The following is a 17,117-nucleotide window of genomic DNA, read 5'->3' as shown; positions in this document are numbered from 1 at the left end:
ACCTGTACATTTTCTTCTGTAACCTGGATCTCTGCAGTGTAAACATAATCGATTAGCATCCTCAGGGTCCAGCCATCTACCTCTTTTATTCGAACTCTCTTTGCTCGGCTCTCACTCATCTCCCCTAAAAACACAAACAAGAATGATGTCACAGGAAGACACCGCTGTGAAAATACCAATGCAAGATGGACTGCCCGAGTGGTCAGCTGCTCTCTGTGCCTAGCAGGCAGCTTGACCAACCACATACATGTGCAGTCCCAAAACACTCCCCTACCTCTCATGAAAGCTCACCTGAGCAAATCACAGAGCATGCTATGTTACCCACCCGTACCTGAAAGTCATGTGGCAGCAATGCACAGCCCATGTCCAGCTGCAGGATCAAGACTCAGAGCAGTTTACTCTCTTTACAGATTACGTGTTATGCTCAGGAGAGTGACAGATCACTGTCTTTGGTTAATACCCGCTGACAAAGACCTACTGGGTGAGTGCCAGCCCTCCCACAGCAAACAAACAGCACGCAATGCTGAGGGAGACAGGGTCAGACTAGGGTTAGACAAGGCAAAGACTGCGGCTAAGATCTCCTAGCCCAGCCCACGATCCTGTCTGTCATGTGTGGCAACTTCATCCTGAAGCCATTTCCATACCAGCACTCACTACCAAAGCCAGGTCCCCTGTATCACCACCTGCCGTACCAGTATAAGACCACCCTTCTAAAGCCCACTCGTAGAAAGAAACAGGGAAGCAGAGCAGGGAAGGGATGGCTCCGAAACCAAGGGGACTTAGAGGAAGTAGAAAGAGGCATGTCTGAGCACCTGTGTGTGGACAACATAAAAGACCTCAAATATGAAGACACACAAATAATCGGGGGGTGGGGGCAGCTAAAAACTAAAAGAGCAGCCCAAGAATAATGTTGAGTGCTATGAACACCCTTAGGAAAAAGGTTTGGTTCTAGAATTCACTAGATTTTTAAAATAAAAGAGCCATGAAAGCAATGTCACCATCCATTACGTTCCCCTTAATCCAGCATCTCCTGTTAAAAAATAACACAACGGCCTGAAGGTGTAAGCTCTTTTCTCTTTCAGACGTAGTGCACTATCAGTGATCATGAACTATCAGAAATGCTTACGGGAAGTCATGATTATTCAAAATCCCTTTGCAAACACAAACCCTAGGAGGAAATGATAATAGCGATGTACATTTAACTGTGTGCTTTCCTGGGGATTAGCTCTGACAAGGTCTTATAAAGAAGCTGTTCACCTCAGAGCTAAAATACCTCAAAAACTCAAAAAAAGCAGGGGAGTACCCATGCTACTCCCCAAAGGGAAAAACATCCATTTTTATTATCAGAGAAAGAGGAGAGTTAAAAGAAAAATACACATATGCCTATAAAGCAGGAAGAAGGGGGAAAGAAAAGAGAAAAAAAGGAGGGTTGAGAAATATGCAAAAATGAGTCTTTCTCTCTCCTACCCTTTCTAGACCTTAGGGATAGTTGTATAATCTAAAGTAAAAGCTCTTTTGTGCCAAAAGTTAAGACACTCTCATGATTCCCACTTGGACTTTGGACAAAAGGCCCCACATCTAATTCCTCTGCAGGGCCACTGTGACATCCACAGCCCTGAAGGGTCTGGCACCACACGTCACAAAGTCATATCCCTAGCACTTAGACTCAGGTGAGACTTAGCTTGACAAAGCTAGCAAGTTAGCTTACCAAGCCCAACCTTAACTTACCCATGTGACTGAAAGATTAACAATCCTCTGCCATTGCTACAATGTGCACTTTGCTAATTCACATATTCCTTATGTCATTTTTAAGATTAATATCAATTCCCAGAAAACTGTACTTGCTTCCAACAGATTCTATTGCAATTACGTACTGTTTAAAGTATTTTAATTTTTGCATGTTAATTCACAAAAACAGTAACAAAAACTTTGCTACCAACTGCATTGACAGTTTTAAAATTCTAATAGCTATTTATGAAGCAAAGAGCACACTAAAAAGAATTACAAAAGCTATTACATCTAACTCCAGTTTTTACATATTACCTTAGTTATTGCCCTTTGCTGTGTTTATAAAGGAAATCTTTAAACAGTATGGCTTTGTGAGATTTATGTTTGATAAGGCATTTTTAAAAAGCCATCCAATGACACGGTACGTAGCTTATCCTGTACCATTTGTAAGTTTACATGGCCTGTCTAAAGATTACAGTCTCTGGCTTGTATGTTTTATCATATAATTCTGAAGCTGTATCACAACACTGAAGCCACACTAGGGACACCCATGCAGCTAAGTGACAGTCATCCTTAACACTCCTATTTCCTTACCCAGAGTCCCACAGTTCACCAAAACCTGCAAAATTCACCTTAGATAGGTCTCAAATCAGACCTCTCACCTCCCAGCCACTCCTTCTGCCCTGAGCCACTGCATGTCCCATCATCTCTGCCACCACCACTGTGGCAGCCTCCTTGTTCCTTTCCTACCCCTGTACTGACTCCACACTTCAGACCATGGAGTTCAAAACCCTTCAGTCTCTGCCAGTCCAAGCGAACAAACCCCTTCCACGTTCCGGCCCCCACGTCTAAACCTAAAATACACTAATAAGAAATGATCTGTAGTTTCACACAGACACCATGCAATCTTTCACCTCAATGCCTTTGTTGAACTCTATCCTCTTTTTCTCCCCACCCCACACTTGCCAGGCTCACCTCCGCACACTCTTTAAGATTCACAGGCAGCCTTATCTGCCAGTGGCCCAAGGCCCTGTGAGACTCTCACCCTCTGTACAGCTGAACGCCTCGTACAAATCCACTGTTGTAATCCACTCTTCACCTAGTTCTTGCTACCTGAACTCCAGCACCTCCGGTGAGTGAGGTGTCTATCCTATACCACCTGGTGTACAGATTCCCAGTAAGGACGGTGTAGAAGAATGAGTGATGGGATGAATTAAAAGCAAACAAAGTAAAAGTACCAATTTAAAATACAGTATTTTATGTAACATAATAAATAACATTTAAATTACTCTTGAACATGGCTATTCCAGCATAAAGCGTTTCTGTCTAAACACCTAGTAATACATCCAAATACTGCATCAGCTTCCTTTTCTGTTTGAGAAAAAAAATGAAGTCCTCCAAATTTTAAAGGCATAAGAATATATATGCCTAAAATCATTTTAACTTCAAGGGTCTAAAATCAGGACTCCTGAAGCCTGGCTCAGACAGGCAATTTCATCCATCTGTTCTGAACACGGACAAACGAATGGTGAGCAGGTTTAAGAAGATAAATCCTAAGATGTGCTTCGTTCAAAAATTCTATGGTTCCAACTTACTGTTTGGCACATAAAAATATTTGAAAAAATATGAAAGTGTAATATGGAAGCTCTGACTATGCTAGAATCCTGAGAAAGGAATGACTGAAGGACAAATTTATAGCTACATCTAGTGAGCAAACCTCACTGCATTACTTCTCAAAGCCCACTCGTCACCCACGACGGTTATCACTGCCCTTTGTTGCTCTTTATTAGTCTTGGGTAACAAAGCAGCTGGGGACACACAGGCATTCCTAGCCTGGCAGATGACCTGGACGTGCCTCAGCCACCCTCGATGGTAATCACACTACGTGACCCTAGGTCTATAGCTAATCTGAGGCAAACATCATAACTGCACTGCCCTGCCAGTTTTGCTCTGGTTTGGGTAACTTCTGGGAAAGGTTTTCCAATTCCTAATAGAGAAATTTAAAAAAAGAAAGAAAGGAGGAGGGAAGGATGGAGGGGAAGGGAAGGGAGGGAAGGATAGAGGAGATGGGAAGGAAAGAGGGGAGGGGAGAGGAGGAAGAGAGAGAAAGGGAGGAAGGGAGGGAGGACAAGAGAAGGAAGGGAATGGAAAGGAAAGGAGTCCTCCTCCTTCCTCAGGATGCTGGCTCCACTCCTGCAGGCATCTTGCCTTCTGAGGGGAACTAACCTTAGGATACTATTTTTATTGAGCAAATCAGGATAGACAGAGAGCAGGAAGCAGGTTCCAGGTGAAATTCTTGAGCTGCAGGTCCAGTCACGCCTGGTGCCCAGCCTACTTTCTTACTATTTAACGTAAGTCTGGAATTTTCTGCTACATGCAGCCCACGGCATTGTAACTGACATTCTACATGTGCAATGCCCTGTTTAATTTACTTCACACCAGTCACTGATAGCAGAAATTACTCCATCTTTTCTTTATGTTTTTAATTACTGTCGAATCTCTTTTTCCCCCAACTAGAATCTTGAGGATAGGGACCCTTGTCTGTTTTGCCCATCGCTATGGTCCCAAAACCCAGGACAATGTCCAACACAAGAAGATGCTTGACAAATATTCCTGAAAGCATGAATCTTACATGAACATAACCATGCGTATAACTTTTTAAAAATCTCACTTCTTCATTCAAATAATAATCTGTCTTTTCCTATTCTAATTTAACTTACTGAATCATGGTCAATATAACAAAAGAAATCATTAAAAAGCACATCAAAAAGGCTAAAAATACAAATTCAGCATTTCCAACTAGATTTCACAAATATTAGCCTGTGCCACCAAATAAATTTCAATGTATCTGTTAAAGAAGTTTTTAAATGCCACCTTTGGATCAAACAAGTAATCTGAAAACACAAGAACCATTTTGATGTGTTCTTCCTTAAATATCACAACCTGGCCTCACTCTAAATAGGCCCGTACTTCACAGAGCAAAAAACTGTGACCAGGCCGGGTGCAGCGGCTCACGCCTGTAATCCCAGCACTCTGAGAAGCCAGGCAGGCGAACTGCTTCAACTCAGGAGTTTGAGACCAGCAATAGCGAGACTCTGTCTCTACTAAAAATAGAAAAACTGAGGCAAGAGGATCACGTGAGCACAAAAGCTTGAGGTTGCTGTGAGCTATGACTCTACCCAGGGTGACAGCTTGAGACTCTGTCTCAAAAAAGACAAACAAACAACAAACACCTCTGACTACATCTCAGAATTACTCCTCATCTCCCTCTCTACTCAAGTACTTAGAACTAGCACTAGTAACAGAATTCTTTTTAGGTGTAATAATTTGAATGAAAACTCCACCTATAGTTTACAGGAGATTAAAAATAAGCCAACAAAGAATATCTGCATATTCTCCATTTCCTACTGTGTTGGTCAGAGGAAACAAAATAAGAGCAGGGTAACGCCCTGTCACTGAGCAGGCAAACAGAAGCACACGTGGCATCTGATGGGATGAAACCATCCAATGGCTACTTGCTGGATTTACTATAATTTTTACCAAATAGCTTAACAGGGCTTCAGACCTTCAAAAACACAAATAATAGGCTTACGTAATCACAAATATTTAAATAAATAAACACACACTAAATTACCTAGACCCAATCTCTGCATATTCTTTACCTAATCTCTGCCAAGTTGTTGACTATACAAGTGGATTCAAAAATAGGGGAAAAAAAGGTACAAAGATTACCAGAAAGGCAAATAGCATCTATTTCTTAAGAACTATATAGTTGACTCAGCGCCTGTGGCTCAACCGGCTAAGGCGCCAGCCACATACACCTGAGCTGGCGGGTTCGAATCCAGCCCAAACCCGCCAAACAACGATGGCTACAACCAAAAAAAAAATAGCCAGGTGTTGTGGCGGGCGCCTGTGGTCCCAGCTACTTGGGAGGCTGAGGCAGGAGACTCGCTTGAACCCAGGAGTTGGAGGTTGCTGTGAGCTATGATGCCACAGCACTCTACCCAGGGCAACAGCTTAAGGCTTTGTCTGAAAAAAAAAAAAAGGAACTATATAGTTAGTCTAAACAATAAATACATGAAAAGATTTGTAACATCATCAGTCGTTAGGGAAGTGCAAATTAAAACAATAGTGAGATGCCACTTCACACTCATGAGAATGGCAGAAATACAACAAGAAGCAGACAGTAACTGTGCTGCAAGGACCTAGAGAACTACTGCTGGGAATGTGAAACTGTACAATCACTTTGGAAAATAGCTTAGCAGTTTTCTAAAAAGTTAAATATAAATTTACAATGTGACCCAGCAATTCTACTCCCAAGAAAAATGGAAATGTGTGTCTTACACAAGAATTAGACATGAGTCTTCAGAACAGTACCACACATGACAGCCAACAAGTGAAACAACGCACATACTCGTCCATGGCGAGGGGATGGTCCCAACACAGCATGTGCACACGATGGAATGCTGTCTAGTGATGAAAGGAACAGACTTCCCTTTGAAATACACAAGGGCATGGATGGGCCACCATAACAGGGGGTGGGAATAAAAATGTTCTAAAACTGATTCACAGTGATGGCCACACCAATCAGTAATTTTACTAAAAATTATTGAACTGTATACTTGAAATGGGTAAATTGTATGATACATAAAATATGCCTCAGTAAAGTTATAGAAACACAATGTAGATACTCATTCATGCTTTATATGTGCCAGAAATTAACAGTGTTCTTATTTGCATCTACCTTAGCAAAGAGCAATCTAAAATTTGGCAGCACATAAAAGGCATATTTTCAGGCAGAAACCAGGGGAACTGCAATAATTACCCACCTACCAGTTACCTGAAATCCAGAGGACACTTACAGAATCAGAATGTCTTCAGAACCTCATTCCCTTTATTTGGTAAAGCTCACATACTCACAAACTGCATGTCAGCTAAAGCACGGAGAATAAAGAACCAATAGACAAAAAGGGAAACTGAAATGTAGTTTCAATCATACAGTAAATAGAAAAGCAAGTTAAAGACACAGTAAGTTTCCCATCTCCATCTAGCATCCATCTCTCTGGCTGTCTAAGGCTAAAGTAGTTTGGAAACTGAGTCTCCCCAGGTAGAGTGCCGCTGGTGTCATAGCTTAGCAACTTCAAACTCCTGGGTTCAAGCGATCCTCTTGCATCAGCCTCCCAAATAGCTGGGATTACAAGTATGCACCACAACCAGCTAATTTTTCTATTTTTGTAGAGATAGTCTCATACTTGCTCAGGCTGGTCTCAATCTCCTAGCTTATTTATAGGGATCCTCCCCGCTTTCCTCCCGAAGTGCTAGGATAACACGTGTGAGCCGCTATTGCCCAGCCAACCTCCAAAGTCTTTTGAGGGAAAAAGAACTAACCTTGATCTTATAGGTCTAAGTTAATTACTATACTTCTGGTACACTGTAGAAAATAAAACATCTATAAAAACACAACAACATGAAACTGCCAGATCCAGTGGCTCACACTGGGAGGCCAGGAGTTCAAGACCAGCTTGGGCAATAGCAACATCCACTTCTACAAAAAAATTTAATGCAAAAATATCCAATAAGATCTTAGCAAACAAACAGCACATCAAAAAAATTATACACCATGATCAAGTTGGTTTTATTCCAACTTGGGTTGGGTTACATGGTTGGTTCAACATACACAAATCTATAAATGTAATACAGTACATCAATAAAAAAACAAAGACTACATGAGTCTCTCAACTGACACAGAAAAAGCCTTTGATAATCTCCAGCATCCTTTCATGATCAGAACACTTAAGAAAATAGGCATAGAAGGGACATTTCTTAAACTGATAGAGGCCGTCTGCAGCAAACCCACAGCCAATATCATATTGAATGTTGTAAAACTGGAAACATTTCCACTCAGATCAGGAATGAGGCAAGGATGCCAACTGTCTCCACTGCTATTTGACACAGTAATGGAAGTCTTAGCCATCACAATCAGGCAAGAGAAGGGGATCAAGGGCATCCAAATAGGGTCAGAGGAGATCAAACTTACTCTTTGCTGATGATATGATCCTATACCTGGAAAATCCCAGGAACTCAACTCTTAGAAGTGACCAAGAAATACAGCAGCATCTCAGGATACAAAATCAATACTAAAAATTCAGTAGCTTTTATATATGCAAACAACAGTCAAGCTGAAAATATAGTCACTATTCCTTTTACAATAGTGCCAAAGAAGATGAAGTATCTGGGAATTTACCTAACAAAGGACATGAAAGATCTCTATAAAGATAACTATGAAACTCTGAGAAAAGAAATGGGCTGAAGATGTTAACAAATGGAAAAACATACCATGCTCATGGCTGGGAAGAATCAACATTGTTAAAATGTCCATACTACCCAAAGCAATCTAGAGATTTAACGCATCGCTATTAAAGCACCAATGTCATACTTTAAAGAACTGGAAAAAATAGTACTTAGTTTCATGTGGAATCAGAAAAAACCTTGAATAGCAAATACGTTGCTCAGAAACAAGAACAAATCAAGAGGTATCATGTTACCAGACTTCAGGCTATACTATAAATCTATAGTGATCAAAACAGCATGGGACTGGCACAAAAACAGAGCAGTATATTTATGGAAAAGAACAGAGAACGAAGAGATGAACCCAGCTACTCATCACCATTTGATATTCAACAAGCCTATCAAAAATATTCAAGGAGGGGAGGTGCCTGTGCCTCAAGGAGTAGGGCACCAGCACCATATAACAGGGGTGGCAGGTTCAAGCCTGGCCCCGGCCAAAACTGCAATAAAAAAAATTTATATATATATATATATATACACACACACACACACACACATATATACTTTTTTCAGTGGGGTAAAGACTTCCTATTTAACAAATGGTGCTGGGTAAACTGGCTGGTGACCTATAGAAAACTGAAACTGAACCCACACATTTCACCATTAACAAAAATTGATTCTCAGTGGATAAAAGATTTAAACTTAAGACATGAAACTATAAAAATACTAGACGAGAGCGCAAGGAAAACGCTTGAAGAAATTGGTCTAGGAAAATATTTTATGAGGACGACCCCCAGGCAATTAAACCAACACCAAAAATATATTACTAGGATCTGATCAAACTAAAAAGCTTTTGCACAGCCAAGAGCACAGTAAGTAAAACCAACAGACAACCTTCAGAATGGGAGAAGATTTTTGCAGGTTATGCTTCCAAAAAAGGTCTGATAACTAGAATCTACAGAGAACTCAAACTAATCAATAAGAAAAGAACAAATAACCCCATTTCTATGTGGGCAAGAGACTTGAACAGAAACTTCTCTGATGAAGACAGGCACATGGCCTACAAACACATGAAAAAAATGCTCATCATCCTTAATCATCAGAGAAATGAAAATCAAAACCACTTTGAGATATCATCTAACTCCAGTAAGATTAGCCCACATCACAAAATCCCAAAACTACAGACGTTGGCGAGGATGCGGAGAGAAGGGAACACTTCTACACTGCTGGTGGGAATGCAAGCTAATACAGCCTTTTTCGAAAGAAGTTTGGAGAATACTCAAGGAACTAAAAGTAGACCTACCATTTGAGTCTGCAATTCCTTTACTAGGTATATACACCCAGATGATCAAAAATCATTTTACAACAAAGACATTTGCACCAGAATGTTTACTGCAGCCCAATTCATAATAGCCAAGACATGGAAACAGCCCAAATGCCCACTGACCCATGAATGGATTAACAAATTGTGGTATATGTACACCATGGAATACTATGCAGCCATAAAAAAGGTTAAGACTTTACATCTTTTATGTTTACCTGGATGGAACTGGAACATATTCTTCTTAGTAAAGTATCTTAAGAATGAAAAAAAATATCCAATGTACTCAATACTACTATGAAATTGATATATAATCACCTACACACTCATATGAATGGCAAAACCTAACTATAGTCCAGAAAGAAGAAGAGAAAAGGAGAGAGACGGGAGAGAAGGGGGGATATGGGAGGAGGGAGGGCATTTGGGGGGACCTCACCTAATGTGCATGATGCAATGGTACATTTTAAAACTATTAAGAAATGAGTATAATTGTGATGGATGTGTTACTTAGTTCAATGTAAGCATTTTACATTGTATATCAAAGCAGTACACTGAACCCCATAAATGCATCAATGTACAAAGTTCTGATTTAATAAAAGATAATAATAAAAATTAAAAACTTAGTTTGGCATGATGGTACACACCTCAGAGGACTGAATTGAGAGGATCACTTGAGCCCAGGAATTGGAGGTTAAAGTTTTTTTTTTTTGTTTTTTGAGACAGACTGTCATTCTGACGTGTCACAGCATCATAGCTCAAAGCAACCTCACACTCTTGGACTCAAGCGATCCTCTTGCCACAGCCTCCTGAGTAGCTGGGGCTACGGGTACATGCCACAAGACCAGCTAGCTTTGCTATTTTTAGTAGAGATGGGGTATCCCTCCTACTCAGGCTGGTCTCAAACTCCTGAGCTCAGACAAGCCTTCCCTCCCAGAGTGCTAGGATCACAGGCATGAGAGCCACCACACCCAGCCTATAGTAAAGTATTATCACCCCACTGTACTCCAGCCTGGGTTACAGACTGAGATTGTCTGAGAAAGAGAAAGAAAGAAAGAAAAGAAAGAAAAGAAAGAAAAGAAAGAAAAGAAAGAAAGAAAGGGAAAAAAAAAGAAATCCACACATATTATCTCATTTAATATTTGCAAGAATCTAGGAAATGGAGTCATATTATCATCCTCATATTCCGGATGGGAAAACCAAAGCACAGACTGATCAAGTACTCACTTGATCAGTGAGTACTGATTATCCCAAAGGTCTGATAATTACAACAAGGAATGGGCAATAGCACTGTGACCTAACAGCACTGCCCAGAAGAATTCCTGATTAAGACAACATCTTCCAGATCAAATCCTTCTCTTACAAGTCTAGAAAAGCATCCAGGGGCAATAAATAAGACATAAACGAAGAGACTGAAATAAACCCCAAGACATCAAACTCTGACTAGTCTTATTTCACTGGTTCTGACTTTCCAGATCAGCTCAGCTCACAACCAGCTGCTCGTCTCCTTTCAGGCCTGATCACTGTGCTCAGAAACATCAAGACTGCAGAAGGCTGAAGTGTGAGGGGGACTCTGGGGTCCTCTCTACTCCCAAGGCACACACAGTTTTCACTCGGCCCATTCTCTGCACATGGCCTTCTGCACTGATCTCCATCTGTGTAAATCCTCTAATCCACCAGGTTTTAGAAAACACCAGAGCCCCTTCTGTCCATCACGGCTCCTGCCATCTGTGTCACTACTGTGGGTAACTAGTGTCCCCACACTGTCACTTATGCAAAAAGAGTGTGTCTCACCTCCCCGACTGTCAACAACTGGGGCAGGAGGCCCCACGCTGCCTCTGTGTTCCTCAGTATTCAGCAAAATGTTGGGCACAGGACATTCATAACAGTTGCTCAAGTATGAACAGCTTTCTATTTTTGCCTTTCAGTATAATTACATTTGTGTTTTTATTTTCTATTTGGAATACCAATACCCTAAGAGTATAAGCTCATTGATAAAACAGATAGTAACTTCATTTCTCCATTATAATATTTAATATTTAAATTTGAAAAAGAAAAAGAATGAGGTTTAGGGCTTTAAGCGTTGACAGGCATAAATTACCTCTTTTCCAGAAGTTCCAAAATCTTTCTCTATAAATACAGGAGAACCTTCATAGCTAACCACCTCCCCACACTGACCACCTCCCCACTTTGACATAGTTTTCACAGACCAGACATGCACCACATGGACAAAGTGGTACCCCAGGCTTTGCTCCTTATGCTGACCAGTTTGCCACTGTCCCTTGGGTGGTCAACTACAGAGGTTCTACTGCATTTTTAAGTTTCCAAAATATCACCTAAGGTTATGGACAAACCACCCTATTTTCTTATATTTCTAAATAAAGGGCATTAAATAAACATCTTTTTGTTCAATACAAACACGACTAAAGTAAATACGAAAATCATTTGGAAAAAATGTAAAATAGTGAAGAAAACTTTTTTTTTTTTTTTTTTTGCCAAAATAGTAAAATGCCAAACAGCTGATACAAATGGCAGGCACGCATATACATAAATGTAAATGTGACAGAGGATGCTAAGCATGAAACTGAGAGTGTGAACACATATGTGCTTACTGACCAACAATGAAAAGATGCACAGGACTTGGGACAAAGAGTATTTCTTTCCATTGTAATTCTTCATTTCATAAAAGTAAAATGTTAACTACAAAGAAAACATTGAAAGAAAAGCTTTTTATGCCCATAACTAAATATTCCATACCTGTAAACATGGCGTGAAAATAAGGACTGCAGGCGGCGAGCACTACTCTGTGAGCAGAGATTTCCATGTCTTCTGCCACGATGGTGACATCACATAGCAAATTCTGACTGTTTACAAAGCAAGCAGAAAAGAATTTAAATAATTCCAAAAATAAATATATTAAACATTCCATGTAAAAACGTTATAGCAAAGCCCACTTTTCTGAAGTTGAGACTAATTTAGAAGATGGCCATCCTTGAGAACACAATCACTAAACATGAAGTACACAAAAAACAGTTGTGATAAAGGCCTACCACTCCCCCACTCAGAACCCTGCCTTGGGGCTGGCCACGGTGGCTCACCCCTGTGAGCTCAGGAGTTTGAGACCAGCCTGAGCAAGAGTGAGACCCTATCTTTAAAAAAGGAAAAAAATAAAAGAAAAAACTGAGCCAAGCTTTGTAGGTGGCACCTGTAATCCCCAATACTGGGGATGCTGGCCCAGGAGTCTGAGCTTGCTGTGAACTAGGCTGATGCTACTGCACTCTAGCCTGAGCAACAGAATGAGATGAGACCCTGTCCTAAAGAAACAAAAAAACTTGCCTTTGTTGAACATGGAAATCTTTCTGAGCTTGATCACTGATTTGACCTAAATGAAATCATAGAAGCAAACCTCCAATGGGCTGTAAAGGAGAGCAGTCTGATAAGGGCAATGTCACAGGAAGTAGCAGGTGGCAGTCTGACAGCAAGATAAAGAAAAACACATGGAGAGAACTAAACTGAGCCAAATATGCCCACCCCCCAAAATTTAGAAGATACTTAAAATGACCCTGGGACATCGAGCAATAGTAAAATTATATTCAATTACACATACTGCTTATAAGAACATTTTTGGCCACCATAATTATACCTCCAATTTTGAAACATCTGTTATAATTCACTCAAAAACATGTGGTAAGCAGTTTTCACATGTAATGCACAGTGATAGATCGCACTCTCCAGGTAATTCAGAATGTCACATAATAGCTTATTAGCAGGAAAAACAAAAAGTTTGCTGATGCTCATTCCAGAACAAGCAAGAAGGGGCCAAAGGCCAACCTGCCTGCTGGTAGTCACGTCCCGAAGGACTGAAGCAGGTGTGAGGAAAGCAAACATCCTCTCCACAGGCCAACACCCAAGTGCTGAGTTTATGTGCACGTGTGTGATACACGGAGGTCACAAGCCAGCCCCGCCTCCACTATTCCACCCATTTCCCACAAGGGCAGCCTGCCTACGTCTGTCATTTTCTAGTAGCTTATAAGCAGTATTTTCACATGAGTTTAACCAAGTCCTTGAAGTTTTCCATTTCTCTGTACAGTTTATGAACCTGCAATGTTCATACCAAAATTTCTGGAGAGCCTACTGGCTCTGTTCTCCCCCCAGTTCAGGAGACAGTGGAAGAAAAAGCATCAGTGATGACAGCTTTCCAGGGCCGCCTGGCTGATTAGCTGGTGTGGAAGCACGATGCACGTTAAGAGACATCGCTGGGCTCACATTAGAGCCAGGCAGCACTATGTCAGTAATCTGTAATTCCTCCAGAGCACTGTGGAGAACTGACAAAGTCTACCCGTCTACTCTGAGAATGCAAACCCCTCCATAATTCTATGAAATGCAAGGGCCCACAAATAACCCAGGGGGAGAGCCAGGGTGTTTTCAGAAAGGGGCCACCATGCAAGGGCTCCACCTTCACGCATTATTTCACTTAGTCCCTCCCACACTGTTACGAGGTAGATATTTTTATCCCCAAAATTTATAGCTGGGGAAACCACTGTTAAAGATGAATAACCTGCTCAAATTCCCCCAAGTAATGGTGATGCCAAGAGTCTGACTCCAAAACCTCTAACCCATTGCACAAAACCCACCTCAAGCTGTGATTTAACATTTGTTAAAGTTTTACAAATAAGCTGAATAAAACAGAGAAGAGGAATTATAAATAACAATGATCTGTTATTGACCTACTATATTGTTAAGTTCTATATATAGCTGATGAAGGGCCCTGTATTATAGAGTTTTTAGCTCTACCGCTACAGAATATTTTATAAAAATCAAAGCTTATTCACTTTTTCAACAGAGCACTGCAAGAGCACAGTCATAAGACACAGTGGAAAGCCCGTGTCAGAGACGCTATGGGAAACCCGACTGGGGATCAGAAAAGGTGTCCTGCAGCTTCCGACCTCAAGCTGAGCTCTGAAAACAAGAGTTACTAGGAGTACAAAAGGAGAACAGTCAGTGCTGCTGAACAGCGACTGGACTGGAGGAAACCAGAGAAGAACTATGGGGACCTGGGAGCCACAAAGACTGGGGAGTGGGTGAGGGAAAGGGGAGGAGGTGAGGGAGAAAGGGGGGAGGGGAAGAGGGAACAGGGGAGGAGGGGAAGAGGGAACAGGGGAGGAGGGGAGAGGAAGGAGGGTGAGAAGGGGAGAAGGAGAAGGGGAGAGGGAGGAGGGGGGAGGAGGAGGAACAGGAGAAGGAAAGGAAGAGGGGGGGACAAGGGGGAGAAGGAGGAGAGGGGGGATGAGGAGGACAGGGGGCATGAGGAGGAGAGGAGGAGGGACGGGGGCAGAGGAAGAAGATGGAGGAGGGGAGGGGAGAGGTGGGCAGGGGAGAGGAGGACAAGGGATAAAGGGGAGAGAGGGAGGGGAAGAAGGAACAGAGGGAAGAGAGAAGGGAAGAGGGAGCAGAGGGACGGGGAGAGGGAGGAGGGGGATAGGGGCAAGGGATAAAGGGGAAAGGGGGAGGGGGAGATGGGAGGGGGTGAAGGAGGAGATGAATCAGGGAGGAGGGGTGAGAGGGTTGGCAGAGTGCACCTGGTCTCTCCACAACAGGATCTTCCAGGTTCCTCTGCCATGACCATGGACTAGGACACAACTCCAATGTGAGTCAAGTGCATCTTTATGCCTATTTTCTCTTTGTCATTAATCCTTCCTAGTGTTCTAATTTCAAGATGGAACCTAAGGGGAATTACACTTGAACATCTCAGAATCACAGTTAATCACATTCAGTTTCAATTACAATCGCCCACTGATCCAGACCCTCCAGCATGATACCTGCAGGCTTCACTTACATAAGCTCAGCTTACTGCCCTGCCAATTCATGCTAGTTAAGGAGTAAGGTTAAAATGCTGTCAAAATATTATGCAGCCACACCCTGAGTTAGGACACAGGGAGCCTAAAGGACACATTACAAATCAAGGACACAATTAGTTTTAGTGTTCAAATATTTTAAACCAGAATTCTAAGCTCTGACCAACTTTTTTATTGAGTGTCAGCGAATACACAGTGAGTGTAGATTAGCGTGCTTATGTTGAATCCAGCCCTTACTTCTTTTCAAATGTGCATGCTTACAAGAAGCTAAATGACTTATGGGTGTTGCCATAAGGGTCTCACAGAAAAGTGATGTCGCGGAGAATAAGCACGCTTATTGAAATTGTGTTTTAAATAGAGGTGACCATCTGCTCGCTCAGGCAAAATGGCGAATTACTTTATTTGCAGTTGGTTTCTATAGGGAATTTTGTACATAAGCACAACGCAGCAATGGCCTCATGGATCCATTTAAACATCATATGGCTACCTCGCGGTTAGCTTCCGATGATCCACTCAACATACACCTTTTGACATAACCCTATCAACATTACTCAATTTAAAATAACTTAATGGAGAACTTGTTGTTAACCATTACTTTTTTGTTCTTATCTGATGATGCCTGAGGCTATGGAGGAACAAGGTAGATTGAATATCTGCCCTTGCTGGCCTTGCCGTTTGGAGGCTGTTACTTTGGATCTTTAAACAAGGCATAAAGAAACTTCTCGGGCATACAGGAATTTGTGTGCAAACCTCTACTCCCATGTAGGCCTTAAGTCAGGGGTTTTTGCTAGAACCTTTTATAAGGAATTTTCAAGCTGGACTTCTCAAAAGCCTTTCACAAGCCCAGGTTTCATCTGTGCCATTAGATTCCTCTTCTCTTGAGGTCCCGAGCATATTTCCATTCCCAGATCTGTCAGCAAGTGACCTTTGTTACTTACCACAGATCAGGAAAGGTTACTGATGGGTATCTGGCCAGTTTTCAAAAGGGCTTTTTTATTGGCCTTGTGAAGTCAACCTTAATTCCTTAACGCAGTCTGGACATCTCTGGAAATGCTATTCCAGCCAAAGCGTTGGTCATGTTAGGCCTGCAACTAACCCAGCCACATGGGATTCTGCCTCTGTTTCTCACAAGTATGCCTGCACAAAGTTTTTTCACTGCTCTCTCTCAAACGGCTTTTTTGGCCAGAGGCATATAGGCATTTCACCTATATATGGGTGAGGAGGGGAGGGCTATGAAAGAAAAGTCTGGCAATAAAAATAAGAAGCTTGTTTTAGCAGCCCATATCCTAAGTCTTACATGTTGAATTTCTGAGTTTATGTTCCTATTATTTGAATTCTAATGAGGAAATGAACTAGAGGAGAAAAGGGCCTTAAAATAATGGAATAAAGTTGTTATTTGGCAAAATTTGCATTTATTCATTCATTCATCAGATACCCCTGGGTGCCCAGCACTATGTCAGCTCACCACAATGAACATGGTAATGTCCACAACAGCAAGAAATTCACAGCTGAGTAACAGACACAAAGAAACAGGTGATTACAAAGTGTGCCCACGGATACTAAGATGGGGCAAGCAGGGGGAGCTTGGTGACACAGAGGAGAGGCCAAGCCTAATGTCATGGAAAAGCTTCTGAAGGGAGTGGCTTCCGAGCTCAAATCTAAAGAGAGAAAGAAGACTGGGAGTTAGGCCTTATGTGAAACTCAAATGGCACAGAAAAAGAAAGGTATTCCATATCCTAAATGAAAACAGTACCATGAAAGTGGTCCTTTCATGGTGTTTCAGAAAAACACTGCTTTGAAAATAAATGAAACATTCTTGAACACTACAGGATATCCTTTGATTTTGATATAAAAATGAATAAATTCCCAACATTAGAAAAACCTATCAATACTCTTAAAATGTACAAGTACACATCTTTTTTTTTTTT

At 41.6% G+C, this 17,117-nt stretch overlaps 1 protein-coding gene across 2 annotated transcripts in view; it reads right to left on the bottom strand.

Annotated features, from left to right (window-relative positions):
* Positions 1–17,117, bottom strand: part of KLHL2 (kelch like family member 2) — a 115,915-nt gene that overhangs the window by 73,201 nt on the left and 25,597 nt on the right. The window contains exons 1-3 of one of the 2 annotated variants that reach the window (XM_023519473.1): positions 12,540–12,559; positions 12,092–12,198; positions 3–124 (exon numbers count right to left, since the gene is read on the bottom strand). In XM_023519473.1, coding sequence (XP_023375241.1) covers positions 3–124; positions 12,092–12,158 — 189 coding nt within the window. In that variant the 5' untranslated portion in view covers positions 12,159–12,198; positions 12,540–12,559. Of the gene's footprint in view, positions 1–2; positions 125–12,091; positions 12,199–12,539; positions 12,560–17,117 lie in introns of those variants that run through there. The other variant, XM_023519472.1, reaches the window with a different exon arrangement.

Source organism: Otolemur garnettii, unplaced genomic scaffold, assembly GCF_000181295.1.
Source record: "Otolemur garnettii isolate 467f Iridium unplaced genomic scaffold, OtoGar3 scaffold00177, whole genome shotgun sequence".
NCBI lineage: Eukaryota > Metazoa > Chordata > Mammalia > Primates > Galagidae > Otolemur > Otolemur garnettii.
This window is presented reverse-complemented; position numbering and strand designations above follow the sequence as displayed.